Raw genomic sequence first — 26,785 nt, forward strand, 5'->3', positions numbered from 1 at the left:
AACAGCTCATCTTCTTTGTGTAATACAACTTTTGCGACAATATCTTTATCCACCATACATAGTGGACCCGTGCAGAACAACTTGCGAAAATTGGTTTTTGGTCAATTGTAAAATTTGGTTTCCCTGTCTGAGCACTTGGTTGGCCACTTGAACGGGCTATCGATTTTTTCGCCCTTCACTCATTTGCCTTGCTTGCCTAATCGCTTGCCACATGGTTATGTCCATGTGGTTTTTGGTAAACCCGATTGTTCGGTGCCTCTACGTATTGCGGCAGTAGAGATGGTGTGAAAGCACATGTATGTTGCTCGCTTGTTACCTGCTACCCATCACGCGTGTGCTGGCTGTTTGGCAGAGGCCTTCTTACCAACGGCGGCGCACGATACTTCTTGGGGTGTACCCCTTCCTTGTCTTCATGGTGGGTTCCCGTATGTGGATGGTTAGCATATTGACAAACGTTAAAGAGGCAAGCCGAGCCGGAACAAACCGCATGAGAGAATACACTACGCAAGAAGCTTGTTTAAGTATGTGTCTATGTATGAATGTGTTTGTGTGTGTGTGCACGTCAGACGAATGTGAGAAAATGCAATAAAGAGAAAAAGGCTGGTAGTAAATGGGTGTGTGTCGTGCTGGCTAGCGGGCAAATAGATGACTGCTCTTTTTACAATAGCTGGCTGGGAACTGCAGATGTTTCGCCCGCACTGGTCGCGCCAGTGGCCCCCCTTTGGGCCCTTACTCCTTCTCCACATGTTTCCCTGCATGGCTCACCGTACCCCTAGGCCTCCTGCATACCCAACCGAAGCTTCACACTCCTTGTCTCAAAGGGCCTATCTGTTTCGTGTCTTCGCTGCCGTTTGTAAAGTAGCTAAGCAGGTACTAATAGGTCAAGGAACAAACAGCAGCAGCGATAAGAGTAACAGTACGCCAGATGCAGGTTCGCTCGCATAGGCGGCGGGATGCAAGCTAGCGTCGGACGACGCCCTCTTCCGTCGGCTCCAGAGAAAAAAGATGCCTTGATATTTACAAGCTGAAGCACTTCGCCACCGAGCGAGCAGCCACTAATCCGATGGCCCATTAAATGACCGATTTGAACATTATTATATCGATTATTATATCGATAACGATTATATCTACGTGCGTAGCAAATTGACAACTCGTTCGCTGGTTTTAACTACTGTTGTTTGATACCGATAATTTTTTGTGTCGTAGAGGACTTAACCCTAAAAGAAGATAGTACGATACGCTCGCCTATCAAATGTTGATGATTTGCATATCTTTAAAAAGTAACCGTTCCGATAGCTAAAAAATCCAGCTCTCGTAACTCTACAACGACTTAACGGATTGGGGCTTGCGTTGAAAAAAAATCAACATGCCACCTTCACAAGTTTGTTTCCCGGGGCAAGACAGCACAAAAAAACTTTGTTTTAATTAAAATAATAGTAGAAGGAAAAAGCCGCCTGTTATCTGGCTGACCAATTTCATCAACGATGATGAATTTTCTTGCCGCCAAAGTATCCAATACGACCAATAAATCAACACAAGGAGTAATATAACGAATACAACGCAGAACGCTGTGATAAATTATACATGTTAACATAATAGATTAAAAAAAAAACTAGTAGCGGATAAAAAGGCACACAAAAGGAATTAATTTAAGAATAGACCTATAAGTGCGATGTGATATCGATATTTAATAAAACTACCATCTTTCGAATTTCAGGGTTATTTCTCTGATGAAATTAGTCAGATAAAGCACGGCTTTACCCTCTGCTATACTGAATACATATTTTGCTAAAACTAAATTTATTTCGTGCGATGTTGTCCCAGAAAACAAACTTATGAAGATAACGTCATGTCCCCGTACGTGATTCCCAAAGGCGAATCCGTGAGAAAAGACTTATACTGAAATACTGCGTAAACCATGGTGGGCTCCAGGCAGAAGATGTTATCGAGCAGTTTTGCTTTAAAATACAAACCGTTAATTCTACTGTCAACACTGTTTTTTCAATAGATAAAAATTAAATTATTAAGACGATAATGGAATAGCGCAGAAATACAGAATGCAAACAGTATCGGGGATATTTTGAAGCATGAGGCAGGAAACTACATAGAGGAAGCCAGAGTAGGAAAATAAGGATTATGCAGACAGACGAACGGGCTTAGTGCAATAGATCTGAATTTGTTTTAGGTTAGATTAGAAAAATAACATGATGCATATTCAATATCTGCACGTTCAGCGCGAACCATACGAGAGCAATGATTGTGAATGAGTGTATCACATTATTAATGAGTGAATTACATTAACAAACGATAAAATGTTTATTTAATGATTAATAATTCATGCAATAAATTGTGCTTCAAATAAAAACATCGGCAAAATTTATTAAATCAGTCAATATTGTTTCTTCTATAGAATTCAATTTTTGTTGCACGTTTATTCATAATAAACATGGTCGTCATCCCTTTTAGGGGTAATAAAATATCCCTCTTTCTTCTTGTTTGCCCTCGGTCTTCCTTCTGTAATTATGATAGTTTTACTTGCTGTTACTGTTATCTATGAAAATGTCCGCCAATTACGTCCGTTCGTATCTCTATAACTCTCAAATCCACTCACAATATATATAAGGCGAATTACATATATATATAAGAACAAGAGAAGAACAAATAATCTCTAAACGTCCCGGTTGATAGAAAAAAATGGAAAAACAGCTAACGTATCTGAAAGTGATCTATTGCGAAAAACCAGCCCAGCAAAGTATCTGAATTGTTTGCACGACAATGTATATATATAATGTTGACAAAAAACAAAGGGTCATGTTGTTATTTTTTAATTTCCTTCCCATATTTCTTCCTTGATTTCAGTCTCAATTTCCTAACCTTTCATAAAATACATATAAAATTGCATTGTGCCTATTCTTCAACCTCCACTAAATTCACATACATTGCCACTGGTTCCATTCAGACGATCTTCAGCCCAATGTTATCGATCATATTTTTCATCGATGTTATATATCACTGGCTGACATCATAACTTATTTCTGCTACAGATTGATTGCACCCCACCTATTTGTCTGTTGTTATATTATCTTTTAAAATCCTGCGAATACGATGTTGTTTCATTTATAGCTGAGCGGTTTGAAAACCTCGAGAGCTGTTAAACACAAGGAACCAGCCAAGAAGCACGTCAGATACTAATTAGATATTTAACAAATTGGTATGCCATTAGTATGTTGTGCGAAAATTTTTTTATCAATTATATCGTTTCACATGGATAGACGCAATCGTTAGTGATTCACTCAATGCAAAATCCTGCTTATGGCTTAGAAAGACTACTTCGATGCCGCCGCATATAAACCCTTAATATTGTCGTAATCATACTATAATAATCATAGCATTGAGGAATTCATAGAAATTCTCCGATTCGAAAAAATAATTTATCAGTTCCTGAGTAGCAATAACAGTATTATTATCGAGAAATCTATTTATACAATATTGGCAGCATGTTTTCCTGCCCGACAATTAAAGTTGTCTTTCAAGTATGTTATACGAAAAATGTGACATGAATTTTCAATACTATGACGCCATTCGTTCTATTTTAACTGTCACTTGATTCTCTCATGTTCGGAAGTTCGTCCTACTCAATGTAGGACGAAAATGATAGTTGTGGTAGTAACAGTAGCTCTTATCGTTTAAACTTGTGATTAATTATTCATTCAATATAGATGCAACTGTCACTAGGCATTAACACCTAACCTCTATTTCTATTTAAGTTCTATTAGTATTGGCTCTATCTTTATTATCAATTAACGCTATCTGTTTCAATCTATTGTATATTCTTCAGAACTTAGCACAAGACCTAGCTCCCACCCCATTCCTTATTTCAATCATTTACACGGTGCGTTCGTCAGTTCCGAGGCCTTCTTTCGCACCCTTCAATGAGCTATTTAGAGAACACATGACATGCTAGGAGTCACACAATGTAAGAAAAGCATAATATCTTTCGCGGCTGCTGTTTCAACTACTACGGTGTTGGCCATTTGCGCATTCGGCACAGTGAAGACTAACAACCTTAGTATTGGGCATGTATGACTCAAAAGGAAATTGGAACTGCCGGTTCTATGTTAACACTGCGATGCTATTACAATGACGTATCAGTTCATCGTTCTTTCAACAATCGCGCACTGAACTCGCTCGTTACACTTAAACAATCAACGTCTAATGAATTTTTTTTTTTATTAATTATTATACTCCGGACTACAAGATTTCATTTGATACTACCTGATAATATTATCTGATGCCGCCATTTTGTGACTACTACTCAATTCGCTAGCACTTGTGATAGTGGCAGGTTAGATACGACTGCCGGCATTAAGATCATCGCCGATCGTTTACCCAGAATGAATGTGCCCGCCCATCAGAATCTTGAAGAAGATGGAATTATCCTATACACCCGTCCTTATGAAAATAGCTGTAGTACAACATTAATAATAGTTCTCATTGCATCGAGGCCGTCATTGTGATCAACAACAACAACAACAATTAATTTTCGTGAGCAACCCGCCCAACCCCTATTGGCAGTCACACCTGATCTGCTTTTACGCTTATTCTGTGACGGAATCATTAAACAATGTACGTTTACCACTTTGTGGTCCTCAGAAATGGTTCCTTGGACAGAGGAAACAAAATGATATGCTACGCTTCGTTAAGTCCGGTTGAAACGGTAGATTTAAGGTAATTAACCAGAACGTAAAGCGCATTGCAACAAACTTGTTCTCTCTGTTAGTTTTGATTTTATGTATTCGTTGCCATTTTCAATATTAATCTGCTACTGCTGCTACAACTATAGTTAGAACGCACCATAAACACGTGCTTGACACGCGAGTTAACAAATGCTGTTGTGGGTTACGACGATTTTCATTGGATTCAACAACGTGTTAATTATAGCGCAATCAAAAGGTAAAGCATTAATTCTTTTAATTAAATGGCGTTGAACGGCGAACTTGAATTCGTACAATCCATTTTTTTCTGCGGTGCAGGAGCTTGACTATGAAGCAGAATCATCCCGACTTCGACGAAATTAGTTTTTGCTGGTTGTTGTTGGTGCCCGAGGCAGTTTCTCTTTTGTTTGATGTTTTTTTCGCTACACGATCTCCGTTAATGGAAATGGAATTATAACTCGAAAACCGACGAGCAAGGAAATATCCGTACGTCCACTTAATTTGCACTTTTTTCCTGCTATTCAGTAAATGATGTCACGTTAATGAACAAAGCTGGCCATCCCATGTTTCCGCTCCAGCTGGATCTTCTTAGAGCTGATGTACCAGTGGTAATTTCCACTCTTCGCCCATTGACGATGCGGTTTTTGCTTGCGAAGACACATCTAAGACCGGTCATCTTCATCGTCGCGAGCGTCTCCGTACTCCCATAGGTTAAGATGTTCGTTCTTAGCTTTGTCCATGGCCTCTTGGTATTCTTTGCAGATTTCCGCGTATCGCTCACCACGGCGAGGCTCGAAGAACGCGTAGCCGTCAGCGATTAGCTCACGTCCAACGTCTGAATCGTCTACATGAAGAGTCACGTATTGCTGTAAGTAGAAATGGGAACCAGGAAAATCATACAACGTACATTACTAAACATCATTACTAAAAACTAAGACATTTTAGATGATAGACCAATCATCTTGGAGCTAGCACTTACCTTGTAAATCAAACAAGAAAATTCGACTTCGAAATAAGATACCTCGCTTTCAAACATTACGTGCAGATCGGCAATATCCACTTAAAACGTAATACCGTTTAAAGCAGTTTCTTTTTCAATACGTACCTCCCCTTGGATGCTATACTCAACGTTCATTTTAACCTCGCCTTTGACATTTTTTGCGAACACCTTTCGGGCAGCAAGTACCTCTTCTTCATCCTTGGGCATCTTAACAAACGCTAGGTTTACAAGATGAGCTACATCTGGTGTAGTGGCGCAGAACGCTGGAAGACGCTGCAATTGATTTGGCGGGCACTCGCCTCGATTTCCGTAGTCCACGTATAGGAGATCGGCCTTTTTTGGTGATAACTTCTCGATCTTAACTCGGTACCAATTGCCATCGCTAAACTTAGCAGCAGCGCGCTCCCCTCGCTTAAAAGGACCTGCAATCGAGGTATTCTTGAGCTCTTCCTGAAGCTTGTCATGCATTTCGAGGAACTTCTCCCGATCGTTGGTGTATTGCACATAGAACTTGGTCACTTCAGATGTAATTTCGGAAACGTGAACCGTCTTGAAATCGACCGTGCGTTCAGACTTTTGATCTTCACGAGCCTCTTCGATCAGTTCTTCGGTTTCCTCCTTTACTTCCTCGACGTAGTTTTTCCACAAACGAAGTCTTTCTTTTTTTGCCAGCTCCTCGGCATTGCAAAGATCTTTATAATAATGAAGTTTTTCGGCAGAATAATGATGGACTGTCGCCAAACCCACCTTAACTAGTTCAACTGCCAGGTTTTTCCCCGCAATGGTTGCCTTCCCAATCATGGCGCCATTTTTGTCTTGGCTTTCCACCTCCATATTAATTTCGTGCTGTAGGCACTGATCCTTCGTGAACATGAGCGCATCATCCCCAAATGGATCTCCGCCTATTCTAGACTGACCATTCTGGTCAAGTCTGCTAGCACGCGGGCACTGGATGCCATTAAGAAGAAAGGGGAAAATGCACGCGTGCTTGGCACAGTACACTCTTAAACGAGAGCCCGATGAAACAAACTCGACGATGCCTTCAAGTGGATTGCTCCGTTGAAGACTACTGAAGTATTGTTTTGATTTGATCGGTTCGCCCTGCAAATCAACCACCTTCATAGGCTCCGGATCCTTTTTGGCGTAAAGGCCAACGCCGCTTTTCTGAGCCGTGTTTTCTGCTTTCTGCAATTCCAAGTAATAAGGCGAGCGCTGGTCGTTATCTTGCCGATATCGGATGACACTGGCAAGGCCCTTAGCAACCAACTGTTCAGCAATATTTTTTCCACCAATGGTTACTGTACAGCATACCTTCTCGGGGTATAGGTCGCTCTTTGGTTGGATGAAGTCCGTCTGAACTTGGACATTTTTGCCAATAAGCGCCTTCCGCAAAAACTCACGAGCTTCGAATAAGAGCGGCTGCTGGAACATCTTCTGGGCCATGGTTAGCTTGCCCGGTGCATAGGCCACTTGGGTCTCCTTTCTAGGCGGCCGAATCGAAGAAATGAAGATTTTTTTTAGATTGTTGCTTGAATCTTTAATAACGAGCATATCGGCAGCGATTACTTCAACAACCTTGGCCGTCGACTGGCTCCTATCAGCCTTGACTGTCTCCTTGTAGTTTTTCCAGATTCCTTTTCTTTCCTGTTTGGCAGTGCTTTCTGCCGCTCGAAGTTCCTCAACGTATTCAGGTTCCATTGATAGCAAAGACCAATCCTGAGTCTGAGCTAAGCCATTTATGAGTACCAACTTAACAATATCGAAGTCTGGATGTTTTACCCGACCGAACAATTGGCCATTACTGCCAGCACTATCTAGTTGCAACTGGATCCCCGACGCGTGCAGCAAACCACATTCGAGAAAGTAGATTGCTCGAGGCCTAATTCCACTTTCATCTGATGGGCCACGAATTCCTGCCAGCATTACTGTCAGATAATAGTAGACTCCACCAAGCTCAACGTACGCACGAATGCCGGCCGCACTGGGGTGTATGCCTTCAACGATAGCGTCGAGCGGTTTGCCTTTGTAGCTGTCGACAAAACCTGCAACATCCTTAACCGCCCATTCAATTTCGCGAACTTTCGTGGATTTGTTATCAGACCATCTAAAAACCAAAGGAATTCAAAACCATGATTATATTCAAAAACGCCACGCGTTAATCTGTCATAACATCTATGTTTTCTAAATGAATTATTAGCTTTGTTTGGCTGCCCTACACAAATAATGAATAGCCAGTAACAACTCACGTACGAAAAATACGTATACATTGACCAAACCTAATGCCCTGCCCTTAATCGTTTATACGCTTGGCCTTGAAAAACTACGGACGTCTGACTTGCACAGATGCACACGTGGAACATCATAAATGACAATCAAAAACGTACACAACCAACAAGGCACGCTATCTTTCAGTGCGTGAGTGGTGATCGCATTAGAGAGAAATAACACTATTTTGTTTATTGAAGACAATGTTTATAACACGATTGATATTACTCACATGCCAAGCTTCGCAGTTCTGGCCTGCTCCTGAAGCTCCTTAAGTCTTTCATATCGTTCGTTTTTCTTGTTTACCTAGAATACACAGAAAAGCATAGATACAGATTATACCTAGGAACAGAAAATTCACAATATAGAATCGAATCGTTCTATCCAACAGGATATAACTAGACATACTATAAAAATACAAATTGCATACATTACTAATGCTAGTCTCTATGTATAGAGAACGTTTGTTAGAAACCATTCCCATTCATTTAATGAAAACATTCGGTATTAAAGCAACTTATTAAATTCGAACTGGGTGCGAAGTGGCATCGACTAACAGTTTCGTAAATATAAGTGTTTAGTATTTCCAATTAGAATACGCGATCCACGTACAGAAGGGATACGAACCTCCTTTACTGAGGCGAAACCGCGAGCCACGGCCATTTCATTAAGGGATTCTCCCTCCGTAGAGTGACCCTTGAATATGTAAGCGAATACTGATTTAGCAGCTTTGTGTTCGACTTCTGCGGTAACTTCTGTCTTAATAAACTCCTTACGAAGAACTTCACGGCACTCCCATCCCATGGGCTCGTCATGTTGATTCATATCATTAGTATAGATTGCCACCTAAAAGAAAAAAGCAGGCATTTCGACGGAGTGAAAATCCTGTGTCTATACATATCTAGGGTATTTGAAATGATCGCAGATTAAATAACATCCGTGGCAAAAGGTCGATAAACATTCGATTAAGATCAAACGTATTACTGGAACCAAAGGCATACCTTTGGAGCGACTAAATTCGCGAGGTGGACCACCCTCTCATGTGGCACTTTATTTTTAAAATATTGCAAGACAAAAGTGTCCGCCGAAGTCACCTGCAATGCAATACGAATTAATTTAATGACTGAAAGCGTAATACAAACTAGATATGTTTAATAGTCTTTTTTATCCTGCTCACTATAAACTCACATGGAAATCCTACGAAGTTCTAGTGAAAAGCGTATTCATTATTTGTGAATAAAACTGAGTTTAATATTTCATCTTGTAGACCAGTTCAATAAAAGTTCCAAAGAGGCACTTGATTTCGACAAGCCGGTATCAACAACGATGATATCACTTCCAAGTTGCAATAGACAAGTTATTTTTCGCGGAAAGTCAAGTCACACATCTATTTAACCAGTTATAATTGAGTTACGTCTATTACTTGTTTAGATCATGTATAACTAGTGTCTAGGAGATTCTCCATCCTTTCAAAATAATAAACTCAAGAGGCAACAACAGTGACGGTTCAACTCCTCTACTTTACTTCCAATTATTTTTCATTTTTTCATCGAAATCTACATGATACCAGTTAATGTAAATTGAACAGCTCGTAGTTTTCACAACTTGACATGATGCAGAACACATCCCCTAACAATACCGCATGAAGAATAAGTTGTTGCATTTACGTCCTGGTAACCTTTTTGTGACGATACTTTTCTTAAAATGCGGTCAAACCTAGGATAACTGAATTGCGTATACTGAACGATGAACGTTACCCTATCCGTGACTGCTGCGTTTAGGGTCTAATGACAGATGTAGACTTTATAAACCGTGTTCAAAAATTAATTTTGTCCACGTCGTGAAAAGCCTCACTTTCATTTTTCATCCCCACTCGGTCACTTCCACACACCGTCATTGAATTAAATAACTCCATATAAGAACGCACTGAGCAATGTGGGACAAAACACACCAAACTGCCCATTGAAAGGTTATCCTGCGTGAATTACCCATGATAAATAACTGCATTAGAGAACGTCATAAGTTTGTTGGTAAACAGCAGAATGACGGAACAAGACGGTCGTCTTATCAAAACGGCTTTATTGGCAAACAAACCCTGCCTCGGCCAATGATTGTGCAAACTTGTATTTACGAGGATTTTACTTGTGCGGTCTTGGTTTACAGTATAAATCTCGCCAACTTTGTACGCCCAGTGACAAGTTTTCCATTCCGAACGACACCGAATCGACACGAACGACTGACGTAAATTTATACACAAACACAGATACTAATAGATATTTGAATAATAGAGTCGAGAAAATAAAATTTGCTGTAAGCTTTTATGAGGTGTCATAGAGATGTGTATAACAACTGAATGGAAGGGCACCTGATGGTCTGATGCACTTCACTTCAACGTGATCTCAACGTCTGTTGTAAAAGCATTTTGAGTCGATTGAGTAGCAACAATAGCAGAAACTACACTCCAATTAAGAACCTGGAGGTAGGATTTCATTATGCGATGGCATACCGGTGATGCACCGACGGGGTCAGTGAACTTGGCCATCACCCCAGAACCTCTCTCAATTTTACTCTTAAAGCTCCGAAATTAATAATGAGATGACATATGTAAAAAAAGGCCACGTTTTACACGATTTAAAATAGAACGCCACTATTACAATGCTTTTACATTGTCAGCAATCATGAAAGAAAATGAGCAATACCGTGAAATGTGTTTAAAGTCACGACCAACCTCCCACAAAATGAGCAAAAAAAATGTGAATAGCTCTGATGGCTTTCGCGACAATTATTTTTAGGATGTAAATTTGAACCATAAGGTTGCTCTGACAGGAGTTGGCATGACACATATTTAACACCGAAACGACAAATCGTTCCCGTCATGGTTTAGTAGCAATGTCTTCGCCTGCTAAATTTAGAAACAGGTGATGCGGTCGAGGTTTTAAATTGTATGTTGACACCTCACATCGAGTAGGAAGCCAATAGTTAAAGTAGTGCTTAACATAATCAGTAGCACATATAAGATTAGAAACATTTTAGAAACACAGATCTCTGGCTATTTTGATATTAAATAAGCCGAGAATAACCAAAGAAGTCCTGTGCAAATTATTATCTACATTACAGTAATAGAATATCACCTCCAGTTCACAAAAATACAAACTCACGTCGAATGCGCGACAAATATTAAATGTTTAAAATAATATTTGAATCAGTCCTGAATCGAGATCCAAGCATAGGTAGTCTAGGATTTAATGGGTAAGATCCCATAATTCCGGACAAATACCTTGGCAGTTAACCCTGGTCTGCATAATGCACTGTTCAGTAGCCTCCTTCAGAAACAATTAATCGCTGATAAACGGAATGAATGTCCACCTAAAACACAAAAACTTTAACACTAACGCTAAATACTGCTATTAAAGGTTTAGCGTTCATAAAATTTCAAAGATTCGTACTGCGCAAACACTTGCCATTCAGTACCACTCAATAACCTGGGATGCTCATAGCACAATCTAAATATGAGGTCAGATGCTGATGTTTCTAATTTTCTTATAATGTTATGTAGACTTTGCGAGTGTTATTTTATATGCAAGTAAGCTTCAAGACAGGACACATAAAATTCGTCTGAGATGTTAACAGTCTACTCAAGCTTATTACGAAATGAGAATGCTTTCCCTATTTAATTGTATTTGTCGTTTGATTATTGTAAAAAAATGAAAAGTAATTATGAATAGGGTTCTGACATCTCTGTGGACACGTTATATAATTAGAGCATGTAATTTTAGAAGGCGTATATTAACCATCTTATAAAATTATTGCGTTCCGACGTACTGTGCTATTGCCATAACGATTATCCATACGAAGACTTTGCCATGCGTTACTAGAGATCAACTTTCAAAGTTCAACAAAGAGCTGTTATTATGGTTTACTCAACATCACACGCCCTTTACCAAAAGTCAAAGTCTTTTCTTAAAAGGGAACATATAGCCACGTACCCACGAAGCCACCGGTATGGTGGCGACATCTTCGATGATAGCGCCTCTACTGTATGTCATACCAACCAGAAGTTATTCTGCCAGAAAATGTATATTGTCGCTAACACTCAGCTGTCGCTTTTATGATTAGCCTCGTCATTACCGTTTAGGTTTTTTTATAAGGTTTGCCAGCTTATAGGGGGCTGAAAACGAGTAAACCGACAATACCGAGTAGTGGGGTATTATGACTGCACTCATTTTCTTATAACCCGGACTTTTACTGAAAGGTCGAAATGTGTTCATTTCTATATTCGAAGCTGGACATGCTGGTTAGAAGACAAACTGGCTACGTCTGCGCCATTACGAAAGAAAAGAAGGAAGAGGATAATTAGGCTTTACCTAACACACGTGTTCTCAAGTTACTTAACCTCAATGACGTTGCTATTCTTTATAGGGGACAACTTGAGTAGCCTCTAAGTAGGGTATAGAGGTTTAAATCACAATACCCATTTTGCCCAGCTTGATGGTTAGAGCATCAAAGGTTTAGTTAAGCCCAAGCAGGCGCTAATAGCACCGTACAATTTCTCGTGATTAATTTTCATGTGATGACAATGCCATTAAAATCAATTCTACCAATATTTGTGCTCCGTATCACCATTCCTGTGAGGCAGAGTAATTTTCGCATAGGTTTTTCTGCAAAGGTATCTTTTTTGCTCCCACTGATGCTGTAATTTGTGACAATGTAATACAACGATGTAAAACTGCCCCGTCACACGTACGCAACAAAGATAATACAGTGGTTGACCCTCATGACCGTACACAGCGTGCATTTTATCCGTTTAATAGAGAGCAAACGGCAGTATTTTGATGTAAACCCATACTCCATGTGATAGATAGTATAGTATCAAATACCATCCATCACTCACACATGTGTGCTTACCTTCTTGATCGTGCCGTGGAGGAGTTCTGGGGAGGACGCAGGAGCAGCGGTATTGGCCATGATGCCCTCTTCGACTTCTCCGCACGTCGAACGTCCGGGAATAACCGTTACAGAAACGCTCGTAAATCACAGTCACCAAAGAAAAACTAATTTTCGCTTACTTCCGTTTATTTTAATCGTGCTCTTTTTCTGGATTTTTAAGCAACTCGTTATTGGACCTCCGTTTGCCGGTCAGCAGCAGCTAACGTCGATCGACACGCGTTATCGTGCAGCAGCAATGCAAAATGTGTCGACCACTTGCACCGATGTATATTTCTCAACTCCTCCTCGACTCAACATGTGCTTGCTTCCTACAACCTCGTGTCTGGTGTTTGATCTCCAAATGCGCCGCCACTAATCAGCAAATTGGTAGCAAACCACTAGATCCACTCGCATTCGTTTTGTATCGAGAACTGTGCCGGATCGAAAGCAAACAAAACAACCTTAATTCGTTTCTGCTACCAGAGTAATTAAAGTCTAAAAGAAAATTTCACAGATGTTGCCTTCGCCGTCCCGTTCAGCCCGAACAGTGAAACCTTCCAGGTGTGTCGAGCTCCTCCTTTGCTGTCTGGTATTGTCGTATAATCATACACAAACGAACCAATTCGTTCGATGCGATGATAGTGGCCCCAGTCTTCACGGCTAGTACATGCCTATACGCGAATGAATAGGAACGGCCTACGAACACTTGAGCAGGAATGAGCAAAGGTCTGTCGTGTCTTTTTCACTTCTGGGTTGGCAGACAAAATACTGCCGCTCTGCCAAGACTACCACAAAACTGTTCTTCGCCTGCCGCTATTGCTGGCACCGTTGCTGCAATGCTACCATTACACTGCCAAAGTGGCCCGCCTGCTAACTGATCCGGGCCGTCGTCGTGTTCAGCCCGGCAAAGTAGCTCTGCCGGTGATGTGGCTGATTCGAAAAGTTGCCGGGATCTTGTCCAAACGCGGCAGTATTTCGAAACAAGTAGCGCGCAAAGCATCATCAAATCAGTTGGTCGCTGACAATTCGACTCCTAGTGTGCCAGTAACATAATAGTAATCTTGGCTGGATGGCCCAAACAACGGTTGAGGCTGACTGAGTTAGTAAACGCGCTCGTACGGAGAGAGGATATTAACGGGGTATCTGGAGCATGCATGAGATAGGGTTTCCGACTGAAGAGATATTAGTATGAACGTATGTCTGCATAGTCTGTATAGTATCTAGAAAGCCTCTGTATGTGTCCTACATGTTATTTCCAAAAGAGAAATGAAGGATTTTCGAGAACTGATAAATACCCGCGGTTCTACTTTGTTGCGTAAGTTATGACTCAAGCTCGATATTTGTTATGTTTCTGAGTCGGAACACAGAAAATGTATTAATGTCGCGTACTTTGTACAAAGGGCAAACTAAAAAAAGTTTAACTTGCTATGTTATATGCCATAGCAATAAACGATTGTCCTGAATGATCATTTACTGAAAATGTCGATGCTTAATTTTTTAATCATATGTAAGCCTCGGCTGTAGCGAACGTAATGACTGAGTGGGCCGCTTCATGTTTCAATTTTATGTTTTTGTTTCAACCTTCCAGAGTTAAAACTTCCTGACGCGTAGCCTAATACGGTAAACATAGTACGTGGAGTTTTCCCAACTATTGTTCTAATTTGTGTCTGTCTTGTAACTTGTACCTTGTAACTAATTATACTTCCTTAATTTATATGTCGCCCTTACAAAATCAGTTGATCCGAAATGAAGAACGTTTGTTGAAAACCAAATTAGTGCTAAACCTACCGACATTTCTCGTATATCTATCCCAACGGTGCACATAATTGCAACATAATGGATTCTTAAAAAAAGTCATTGTTTTTATAATTAAACGCAGTTCTTCGATGGTTTGATGGCGGTGTGACAACGTTTAAACATGTGAGTTTTTAAAAAATTTAGCAAAAGGTAGAATTGACTGTTAGTGATAAATTTTGTGTTAATAGTATTCGGTTTGGAGACGAAGTCCTTTTTAGGCACTTATTCAATTGTAAAAGATTCACAGCTTGGAATAAACTTAACATTGACTCTATTCGCTGTCAGCCCCTTTCTATTTCGTCTCATTACGTACCATTTATATCCATTCTCTCATAATAATAATGATAAATATTCACTATCTGACGATCATTTAAAAGAATATTGATAATTAACTTCACTGAAAATTCTTCTAGCCTAATTTATGTGAACCCTGCAAGATTTAAGGCAAAGACCCAGCGGTTCCAAATTAGCGACGTTACAGTAAACTCAGTATGTGCTCGTAGTATAACAGAATGCTCTTCATATGCTAAACAAAAGTACATATGAAGCGGGTGAAATCATTCACCAAAATCTCATTAATCACAGTATTGCATCGTTTATGACATATCGTATGTAATTGCATACTATGTGCTGCTATGATTTCATCATAGGCAAAAGTAAACGCTAAGTTTTCTCGGTTTTCTGTAGACTACCACTTGAACAAGCTGTTGGGTAATTGCTAGCCGTAGTGTTAAGCCAGATGGTGGTCGCTATCCGGACAAAAGTTTGTCCTTACGTGGCACCGCTTTAGTACGAGTGACGACGGGATCCACCTCAACTAGATAATGATTTGGCAAATATCGGTGGTTCGCTTCAAACGTCCATAGCATTTCGAGTCAGCACTACAAACTCCTGCGTCCGGACTTTCGGCAGCATTATGTATCGCATTCGCTTTATTAGACAAAGAGGAAAAGCAACTGATCAGCAACTCCTAGTAAAATTTTTTTGAGTGCATAGGAATTTAAAGCTGTCCCAACGGGTTATTTTAGCTAATTTAAAATGAATTTTTATGCGTCTTGTGCAGTTCGAACAAGGAAGCATACTCTTCCAAGACACCGTCATCGGCTTGCGGAATTTTCCATAAATAAAATAAACAAACTTTTAGCTCCAGAAAACTTCGAGGACTGTTGATTGGGGGATAAGAATGCTCCAATCACTTTACACAAAAGCTAATGTAGTTTTTCTTAGCGCTTTTTTGGTAGAAGAGTTTTTAAAGGCAAATAATGGAATCAAAAACAAAGTTAGGCAGAGTTAAGCTTCGCTGAGCTTAGCTTTTTCTTGTAAGCATAAGTATCAAACGACAGTGCTCTCTTCGATGACAGCCAAGATGAAACAGATGTTTTCATCGACACCCAGTCTCTAGTACTAATAAGAATCGTAAAAGCCAGTGCAAGGTACTTTATATGCAAATATATGCCTAGCGTGAACTTTACGAAGTTCGCTCACCGCCACTGTTAAAATTTAAAACCAACTTTTTTTTTGTCTTCTCTTTGTCCTGCCCTAAATCTAAGATTTTTCTCGGCATAATTCGTAAACCTAGTCTATGTTGATAGGATTCCAGGTGGGATAAAAGGTACTGCGAAGTTTAAACAAAAAATAAAAACTTGAAGTGGAGCTGTTGTAGGCAGCAGCCATCTTTGTACGCCATTGTAGACCAGACGAAATTAGGGCACCTCACTACATGGCTGAATAAACCAGACGTACAAAAATAATCCGAGATCTAGATTTCTGCATGGAGTGTCACAACTCTACTACATACTTACTTGCATCTTAACTAATTAACCAATATCAGTTAAACTAGATTGTAGTTGTCTATGCTGCTTCCCGTATGGTCAATGTATAGTTGACAAGTCGATGCCATTTCTATATTGGTTATTTTGATTTTACGATGCCTGCTTAAGTAAAATCGGGACCATAGATTCCTTGAAGATTATGGCTTAATTTAATTATGGCATCTTTTGCGATTTACAGAAAAAAAGCCGTGTCTATCCGTAATTTCTTTTTGAATACAGATCTATAGATTATCTAAGTGTTTTTCTCTTCTCGAAGAATTGTGCAGCAAATTTACATTAAAAAAGATGAGCTTTAAATAAATCCGTGAATAGATTGATGATTTACGTACTTAAATCACCGAAGTCGTATGGTCACTTCTCAATGGAAGCTAATAAGAAGTAAATAGCCTTAATTGAAAACGGCGTACTTCCCTTACTTATCTTACCTGAAGATAAGTAAAATTGCAATGATGCTTAATTATAATGCAATCGATTGGTTCTATGAATAGCATAGTTACAACACAATGTGAGTGAGTGTGTGAGTAAGGACTGCTTTCTAACATGCCATTGTATATTTGGTGACGATATATTTCTTTTAACTATTATCCTCACATTAGAGCTTGATAGTTCCTTGTTTTGCAGCATAATTCATAACATTATCATTTGATACGTTCAGTTTGTAGAAATTCGTATGATTGGGCCATTAAAAACGCTAACACTTTTTTTTCTTTTTATCACATGGAACTATAGCATCTAGGCTCCTATGCTCATGACAGCACACCAATATACTGTGAATTATATTCGTCAATTTGTGATTCGCTGTTTATATGGCGATTGAACATGTACTGATATTTAGTTCTCAGCATAATATTTCCCAGTGGTTATTTATTAGGTAAATATGCCTATGGAGATAATAAGTGCGATGTCGACCTCTCTCGGAAATACAGGATTCCTTTATCAAGTGTGTCTTAGTGTAAATCTAAGCCCGTTTGAAGAGCTGAAGTTGATGTGTAATGCACGTCGAGAATAACAGACACCTCATTTCCTTCACCGCGTTGGTAAAGCACCCATTTAACCTTTAAATAAACGATTACAGTGTTCGCAACGGTTAGCGTAGGACGCTTGGGAGAAATCAAGAGACTTCAGGCGCTGCTTGTGCAATGCTTCAATTTTTGTTGGCTATCAGCGACCGCCCTTTATCAACTCAGCTGCGTACACAAGAGCATCATCTTCGGTCGTCGCTTGGGAATGGCAGTTGCATTATAAGATTTTTATCTATAGCGTGATAATAAAAACAAATACTTGTCGCGTTTCGGATTGCTAGTTGAAACATGTTAAATGCGTGCTACGGAATCATGGACAGGAATACTACAACTGTTAAATGCAGAATAGGGTGATTCGTATCATAGCATCAGGTTTTGTAGTATTCATATACTGCCTATCATTTGAAGGAATGCGTTTATCTGAAAATACCGCTATTTCACAGTCCAGTTTTTTTTCAGTTATCCGTGTGAATACATTCTTTAGCATTGCTACGTAATTTAATCGCTCTCTTAGTTCTAGGAAAAAGCATTTTTTTTTTACAGACATCGAAGAACGCCGGATTATGGACCATTGTACTTTCTCAGCGGAAACCTTATCGTTGAAAACATCCTGATTCCTCCGACTTATTGAAAGAGTGCATCGATAAGCTAAAACAGGTCCGACGTTTAAAGTACAACATTGGGAACCAAGGCTATGATGTGGTTACCCATCTCTCAGATGCATAACTCTTACTATACTCTAGTCTAATGTTGCCTATCTTTTGTAGTATATATCAAAGCTTCACGTAAGACTCGGAGCGAACAATCTGCCTATGTTAACAGATTGTAGATCGATCCTAAAAATATTGATTTTTGCTACTGCTTGTAGTTTGTACTTCACAACGCTGATCGACCATAACATTACATCAGATCGTCATAGTACTTTTTAAATGCACTCGCAACACGAAAAAGTAGCACATTGCTGAAACGTCGTGTAAACTATGTAGCTTAAAGTTGTAAAGTTTTACATTTTTTAAGCTGAATTTTTTTCAATTCGATTCGAAGATCATTTGAAAAACGCTGCTCAACGGAAAATACATATGGCCGAATTTCGATGTGTAAAAAACACGGCACGCCATATTAGTCCAAACCTTATTCTGCCCTGCTCTGGGATTTTATCGGACATCAACGAAGCAGAAATCAGACCGGCTTGATTAAAAGCCTGAACGGCCTTCGCGACTGAACGGCAGTAAATTACTACTAGCAACCATATGTTCCTTATTATGATTTGCACTAAATTGGTTTTCAATGAATCGTAGCGAATAGCCTCTATTTTGGTTTTGGTTAAATGAGCGACTCTCGATACTTTCAAATTAATGCTAAAGATAATTACTGACTTTTATAAACTAGATAAGACTTTATCTTAAAACGATCACTATATACGAAATAGAGATCGCCAGTTCGTATTAGTATACACTGTGGGCCTGAAAACGTGGTCGCAAAAATAATCGATGATAATTTAAATAGCAAACAGTTGAGGGTGTCTTCGAAGCATTCGCTAAGTTAAACGTGCTGTTTCAAGGCGTATTCTCATTCCTGCTAGGAATGAAGGAATCACGATGGAGATTGGGCCTGGGTCGTTGTTGGGAAAAATCGGAGCCTTAAATTATACGCGTCTGCATGACTGACGCATCCGAAACGTGAGAACGTGTGGGCATTTGGCAAAAACGAAAATTGATCACTGGATATTTTTAGTAAATGATATTTAACTAACAGTTAAAATATCAGAAAAAGTAGCGCGAGAACTAGTCTTTTAGTCTATGTAAAAGAGAGAGACTCTCTAGTTTTCTAGAAATTAAAGAAATCGATTCTAAAGGAAATAGATCAATTAGGGCTGACTTCTTTTTTCGCGTTTATTCGTAAACCGTAAAAATAGGTGATGGAATACTGGGATGCGTTGCGATGTATAAATACAATGTTGTTGAAGGCCAATTGCGCTAAATAATAAAGACAGGCCTATGAAGTATGCTAAGGTTCTTTTGAAATCGCTTTCAATATTAAAAGTTTTCATTTAATTATTGGTCAATTCTCGTTAACATTTGGAGTTTTTTTTTTAACAAAATAAATCACGTATTTACAATCTAGAAAATATGTTTATAGCTGTTAATTAATAGTATTTAACAAAAAAAAAAACACACTGGTCAATTTCAAGTGTAAATATCGTTGAAATTCGTTATTTTTATCATTACATAATTTTCAAGAATAATTGTCTGTCTGTTTATGAGGTACACATGCTAAGCACGTGTTTCAATAGTACAAGAACGGGTGTTGCGTAGGCGCTTCACTATATCTAAAACATGAAAGCTAAAGGAAAATCTATACAACGGTGACAAATTTCACAACTGCTCCAAAGGACAGCTGTACGGAACTCCAAACAACTCAAGCTACTCGGTTTTTTTCCCCGCTGTTTTAACTGTTTTGCGTGATGTGATACTATGGGCTGTGCAACGTAATGGAGTGATCATTTGAAAACTACTTATTTTCTCTTTGATAGTTTCTACCTACAAAGGTAGATCCCAACCTTCAGAGACTTCCTGACGCCGTCAAGTAGACTTACTATACAGTCATCGATAACTATTGCACCATGCCATTACTAAGATAATCTTAATAATGAATTTCTTGAACTTCAGACACTCATACGATTGTTATGGCATCAATACTTAGCCTTTGTAAAATAAATCAACGGCGGGACGAAATTTGCTTACTTCAGTTTTAGGACAAGAAATCGTAAGCTAATAGATATTCTGATAATGCTAAAGCTGTTTTTCTACATTAAGAAAAAATCTTACGCTAAACTTCACCGAATTGATTAAGAGGATTTTTTAATTTTTCACAGTTGTACCAGTTGTATCTTATGGCCGCTCATACATGCTACGAGTGTACAAGTGGAAATTATCCACAGTCGATTAATGTGACAAGCAACAGGGTAAAGATTTTCTTCTGTTAAAAATATTGTTTTTATGACTTGTCCAAAATTTTCTAATAATCTCATTCTAGATGCTGCAGAAAATAGCTGAGTTATCGCAAAACAAAGACTTTAAGGTCTCCCATCAGTAATTTAAATTTTATCACAATCGCATGACTAAATAAATTAATTACGTTGAAAAATAGATGTACTACGTTATACGCTCTTGAGTGATCTAGTTAGCACGTTTTTGTTCTAACCTGTGTCTATCTCTATGTTACCAGACAATCTCGATGAAAACAGTTTGTATGATACTTGACAAAGTTCTAAGTGATCTCGTACACGATTGATCAATGTGAGGACTACGGAAACGACCCCGTGGGGTAATGTGGTGTCCCAAACAAGAACAATGTAATATTATTTTAAGGTTTTGGAAAATCCACAACCAATTAATAACTTGACGTCTAGCACGTCTCCGCTATCGGATCGTACCTCTATTTATCGTTCTATTTAATAATGGTCGATGGAGAGATCTCTGCCTGTGTTGGGAAATATCCAAAGCCAATATCAGATTGTTTACCGATATTTGCTTTGTGTTCAGGTGAAACGAATTCCTCTCTATAAACAAGTGAATATTTTATCACATGAATATAAAAAAAAATTCGGTATTTTTGTTTTATTTCAGTGTTCATACGATTAGAGAAATATTCATGGTAAGGTCTTCATTGCCAGATTCACTATTTAACTATCAAATGTTCTCTGTTAAGTACACACAGATCATGGACTATTAGCATTTCAAAGTCCTCGTATGTTTATAGTATCTGTATGGCTCGATGTGCTTTTTGCGACATAAAAAAACGTGCATCTATTCAATTCAAGGTTTTTTTTTTTTACTATTCTTGATAACAGACAAAATAACTGTAAGTATCGCCTAGAGTATTTCCATACGACACTGCGGAACAGTGAGCTTGAAAGCCGAGAAAGTTTTGTGGGTCAACAGTAGCCAGGTTCAAAAGAAGGGAAAGACCAAACTCACATCAGGTTTTTTTCAAGAAACGATTCGAACGGATTTGCAAGCAGTACAATCACACCCTGAAAAATAATACAATATTTTCCGGTTTTAAGAATTACGTGACAGCAAGGCGGCCTCTGAAAGGCGGGCTGGTTCCTGTGGTAATAAGCATAACGCGTTGCGGCGTTTATTTATTATAAAGTATAACTTATTTTATTTGAATATAATTAACAGTTCATTTACAAAGTGCCCAGTGTCAGTCTGACTTTATCTGCTTCTTATAACTGGAAGTCTGCTTTTTCCCAGTAACAGGTATCCTCATTCGAGGAGTCGATATGCAATTCGGGATGAGGTTTGACCGTTAGGCTAGATAAGCGGCCGACGAGGCTATATAATAAATATTTCATGTGTATCAAAAAAGATGAGTAATTTAAATTCAAGTAAAACAGTTCGCGAAGTTTATATGAGTTGGTGAATAAACGAGACAACACACGATTGAAAATTGCACTGTAGAAAGGGCGCTTAATATTAATATCTATATAACTTATTTAACATGGATACATCGTGATATCATAATGTTTATAGTTTACCGCAAGGCCGAGTATTCAAAGTGACACATATTTCGGCAGACTTATTACACTGGTTCCTTTTTACCCCCCAACTAGACATACATTCAGGTTTTTAGCCGACGGGTGTCCCACTGTTTTAGGAAAGCCGTGAAGTGCGGGCGCTCGGTTTCCTCGTACTGACACAACATCGATGCGCGCTCCTCCGGCAATGCTCTTTTCTAACGTCATGTACTCCACCTATTAGGTATTAGTTCGGAATATTGCTGGAGTTATCTATGTTTTGCTCCAGCATAGATATTGGCGTAACATCTCTTTCGTTCACACTAAGCCTACGACTTTCGTGTGAGAGAAATCTAGGAAAAAAGTCCTCGTTTCAAACACGCAGCTGATGAGCAACTGCTTTACATTACCAGTTTTGCTGCTACAACTATCACCCACACTTTGCCAGTACTGTCGCGTATTATGACGATAGGCGATTTGACCAAAGATTAGGTAAGATTAAGTGGACGGATGAAGCAGGCGGCCGGAAGCAGTAAATAGAAAGACGTTTTATCTAGAGGTCTAAGAAAACGGTAATATGGTGAACAATGTTCAGAGCTAAATGATCTATTAATTACACAGCATTACCTCATATAATTTCAATCATTTGAGAAAAGAATATCGAATTCAAAGGGGGATTTAGCGGAAAATTATCTAAGGCGATGGCAGAGCTATTATTCACGGTACAAATGCGGTGGTCTTACGGATAATATCGTACGTATACGGTGGCCTAATAAGCCCGTGCTGATTTTCCATAGGAGCATAGCCAAATACGTCAACATGGACCGCTTTAGGTATTCCCGAAAAACCGCCACAAAACGAACAGTAGCGGTTTAGGTTTGGAATGTATTTCTGACAGAATCCAATAGTCGAAATTCAGAGACCATAAAAATGCCTCGTTTGATAGTGTGGTGTTTCTTTATACATGTGAACTATAATAAAAAACATATGAATCTTTAGACTACAAAACTCGCTGACCGGCATTTGAAAGATTCCAAAAGGTTTGTTTTATCTGATTTACTAACATTTGCTTTCAAATAGTAGTATCCTCTAATTTTCAAAAAAAGCAACGGATCATTAGATAACGATATTTCTAAAAATCGAAATTTCGCAGTCCAACGCATAAAAGAATCACCTTCTTGGCTGTTAGATCGTTTTTGGGGAGGTGATTATTCTGTTTAATGTGAAAATACATCTTTAGCAGTTTTTGTTACAAATTTCGAGATGACTTCTAGGCGCGATTGCCCCGCATCATGCGAGTGTTGTCAGAGCTAATGCCATTAGAATACTACCGGAAGTTAGCTTGTGGTAGAGATCGCGTTAGTAACTTGCAGCTTTTATTAACTTCCACTCGTGACCGAAACGCTTTACTACGTGTCACAGCAATTGTCACTGGTTTCGTTGGTACTGTGCCAGAGGGTTTCTCTCGACGCGAAGAAGGAAGGTCCTCCTGGTTTCAGAAACAGTTTAAACGCATTAAAGCTTGCCGTATAGTAGTCACTTTCTTTGAATCCTATGTCCAGCATAAGACTTGTCCTATTCGATTTTGCTGGAAACGTTATTGTTCTCCGCAGTATTAAATCACAGAGCAAGATGGCGGCGTTCGTTGGCATGGGCCAATGCCTAGATTATAACAACAGGAAGAAATACCGCCAAAATATATTTCCGGCATAATAAAATAGATAACCGGCAATATATATGTGTTTGGAATACTCCTATCATTTAGAAATACAATATGCACCGACTAGAATGACTATAAGTACTTCTATTGACTTATGTAGGCTGAAAATGCAAAGTATCAATGCTCAAAGGGGTGAGTACCTGTAATATAGAAAGCAAAAATGACCACCCTCTTGTTAGAATTCTTGTATATTTGTGTCACTCTGTCTCTTTCTTTTTCCCTCTGGCCGATCCGTTTTCACCCATTATCTTCTTTCTTTCTGATCAATCGGTGCCACATCATCTATTGCTGGGTAAACTTCTGCCAGTTGAATCGTGTCCAACTTTCAACGCTTTCCCTTCATGAATGAATAAACAAGCACCAGCTACGTTACATCAGGCTTGAGACGTCGACGCCTCTCGAAACCCACTTCTTTGGTCTTTGTAGCAAATATGTGTCGAATAACAACTGGTTTATATTTTTTCAGGAATATCATTGTATGCTAGATGATGCATGTTATTTATTTATCTATACCTCGTAACATAATATGTATACGGCTGTGGAATTGTTCCACCATGGCTTGTGTTTGTCATAGTGTTCTTGCTCCCAATAGATTTAATAGAAGTCACGCAGACCAATAAGAGAGGTAAAGTCGAGTATCAGTTTGCTGGTTTGATTCAACTTTGTATCAAGCGGTGCCTTCGACTACAAAATGCAAATAGATCGATATTTTTTTGTAAAAGGACTTCACACGATCCTCGATGCTGACGTCAGCGTCGTGCTAGACAAATTATTTCCATTTCGACAAAAATGGCAATTGGCGAATTTTACAGTGCGGTAATTCATATATACCGGTAGTTTAGTACGGATTACTGTTTATGTCCAGTAATTACATGATAAGGAAAAGTGTATGTGCATGCATTTTGCTAGCCGACCGTTGGCCTGAAGTGGCCGAAAACCTCCGGCTTTAAAGTCTCTTCGGACTTTGCTACTCGTCAGGTGAAGGCTTCGCCTGGCAGCAGCCATGCAAGCGAGCAATGTTGCACTTCGTACGTAAAACCACACTGGGAAAGCTAACAGAAAAACCTGAAGCGCCTTCCTACCACAGTGTGAAACGTAGACACTGCAGGCTGCTGATGTATAAGGCCACTTGATTATGTTGTATTGATGAACGGAGACCAAAACGTTGCCCTATTCAAATTTGCACTCTATCTGTGGGGGCAGTCTCCCTTTTCAGATTGGACACGCTATGTTGCAGCCTATAGATGGGCTTTTCATGAAGTGGCGTTCCAATTATATCTCATGCGTTAACTTGCTTTGGCCTTAAGTATCCGAGATCGTCCTCGCAGTAGTTTACTTCCGAAGGCCTGAGCTGTACGTTATTCTACATGCCCGTGATGTGAGTTTCTTGGGCATATCCCTGAATACTGCAAATAGGTAACGTGTAATAGCGAGAAAGCCAGTTTGTTTCTTCATAGATTTCACACGAAAGACGTAGCAATTGCTGACCCGATAGATCAAACCAGTGGGAACAACAACAGCTTGTCAACATTGATTAGATAGGAAAACATCAAATTCATTCAAAATATGCCCTCATAAACTTCTACTTCCGGTTAACGCTATGAGGTCTATATATTGGCAGTTATCAATGAAGTCATTGATTGACTGATAATGACAATTTGTGTACTCTGGTGCCAGAGATACGCTATTTCATCAAAACCATCTTTTATATATGCATATATAAGTTACAAGTATTGTATAGGGACGAAACGTTTGAGACAACGCCTATTGTTCCTTGGCAGAGCAAGCCGAGCCTAAAGGTCCCACCTGCGACGTGTGCGGTAAGTAGCTGAAATGTAAGATAACGATTAGGAAATCCAAGACAGGGCAGCTACTGCACATAACACACTGTGTCAAATAAGTCCTATTCCTAACAGCGTCGAGGCATCCTCGCAATTCCCTGTGACAGCCATTTTTTTTATTACAACTTAGATGAGGTCCAGCTGATTGATGAGATGAATTTTTAGCAACCGAGCAATAGCTTCCGCTTATCGTAGGGTCAGAACGTAATTTTTATTCTATTATATATAAGGTTATAAAATTTCAATCATAAATAGAGTAATTGGGAACAATAAATTGAATGTAGCTGCGATGTTAGATAGATGCTTATATATCACCTTCATGATCATGACTTCGTGGCTCAAAAAAATGAATATTCGTTATCGTCTAGCCAATGAATTAGCTAAGAAAGAGCAAGTAATGTATGTAATTTGCCCAGGGTAAACTCTTCATTGAATGCTTTAAGGGAACTTAACGCAGTTCATCGTTCGTTTAAACACGCTTACAGTATTATGAATGTTAGCTTTGTACACAAAGTTACGGCATACTTGTAGATGTCGCTGTTATTCCTTACATTACGTGTTAAGTTAATTACTTCCGATCTAACAAGATATCGTGCATATGGCTATTGATACGGCAACTCACACTTGCCTAACCCTGTACGAAATCGGAAGACTTTAGTCTTCCTCACGTGCAGTGCTTGGCTAGGAAATGTGCCAGCTTGTCGAAAAATCGTTTGGGTATAAATAGTCAGTGGACCGACATCAGGCACCACCGCATAACCGGTACGCGCATTCTAATATCTATTGCTCATTTCATATTTGCAAACACTTAATATTCATTAAGTTCACTTAGGTGGCAACTTCGTCTACCACTACGATGTTAACAACGCCAGCTATTTTGACTCGTCAAGTCGGCCGTCACAAGATCTAGGAGAATTTTTGTGTTGGCGGGAAAAGCCTTGCCTTAATTTGATTAGTCACTTGTAGCAACAAGTACCGGATTCGGCCATTAGCGATGTTTTAAAGATTTTCTTTTGGAACGTATTACTACCGCCAGCGTCTGTCTCGATCAGCCGCAAAATCCCATAGAAATCGTAAACAAAATGTTCATTATTTACTTTCTGAACAGACATTTGGATCGAGTCATGAAAATGTACTACCAT

At 39.2% G+C, this 26,785-nt stretch overlaps 2 protein-coding genes and 1 long non-coding RNA gene across 3 annotated transcripts in view; 2 read left to right on the top strand and 1 right to left on the bottom strand.

The window, feature by feature from the left end:
* Positions 1 to 390: 390 nt before the first annotated feature.
* LOC147754964 (uncharacterized) lies at positions 391 to 2,393 on the top strand. Its single transcript, XR_015329585.1, has 2 exons — positions 391 to 521; positions 860 to 2,393. It is a non-coding gene; the product is annotated as an uncharacterized LOC147754964 (long non-coding RNA).
* Positions 2,348 to 13,800, bottom strand: LOC111253573 (staphylococcal nuclease domain-containing protein 1-like). Its single transcript, XM_022813188.2, has 6 exons — positions 12,886 to 13,800; positions 8,982 to 9,074; positions 8,608 to 8,826; positions 8,213 to 8,286; positions 5,821 to 7,819; positions 2,348 to 5,581 (listed from the first exon to the last, which is right to left on the bottom strand). The coding sequence occupies exons 1-6, from the start codon at positions 12,943 to 12,945 to the stop codon at positions 5,378 to 5,380; spliced, it is 2,649 nt and encodes an 882-aa protein (XP_022668923.1). The 5' UTR covers positions 12,946 to 13,800; the 3' UTR covers positions 2,348 to 5,377.
* A 9,131-nt stretch (positions 13,801 to 22,931) lies between these two features.
* The window catches only part of LOC111253138 (RNA-binding protein 47-like), a 58,848-nt gene continuing 54,994 nt past the window's right edge, over positions 22,932 to 26,785 (top strand). Inside the window, exon 1 of the mRNA XM_086992305.1 lies at positions 22,932 to 23,122. The gene's annotated coding sequence lies outside the window, so the exon portion shown is untranslated. The remainder of the gene's footprint in view (positions 23,123 to 26,785) is intronic.

The sequence above is a fragment of the Varroa destructor genome, unplaced genomic scaffold (assembly GCF_002443255.2).
Source record: "Varroa destructor unplaced genomic scaffold, Vdes_3.0 BEIS01000006.1, whole genome shotgun sequence".
NCBI lineage: Eukaryota > Metazoa > Arthropoda > Arachnida > Mesostigmata > Varroidae > Varroa > Varroa destructor.

Excerpts from the sequence above, each read along its gene's own strand:
- LOC111253573 (XM_022813188.2), bottom strand. The coding sequence starts at position 12,945 with ATGGCCAATACCGCTGCTCCTGCGTCCTCCCCAGAACTCCTCCACGGC. Across the intron at positions 8,827-8,981 it reads CGAATTTAGTCGCTCCAAAG|GTGGCAATCTATACTAATGA; the intron begins GTATGCCTTTGG and ends TTTTTCTTTTAG. Across the intron at positions 5,582-5,820 it reads AGTATAGCATCCAAGGGGAG|CAATACGTGACTCTTCATGT; the intron begins GTACGTATTGAA and ends TTCTACTTACAG.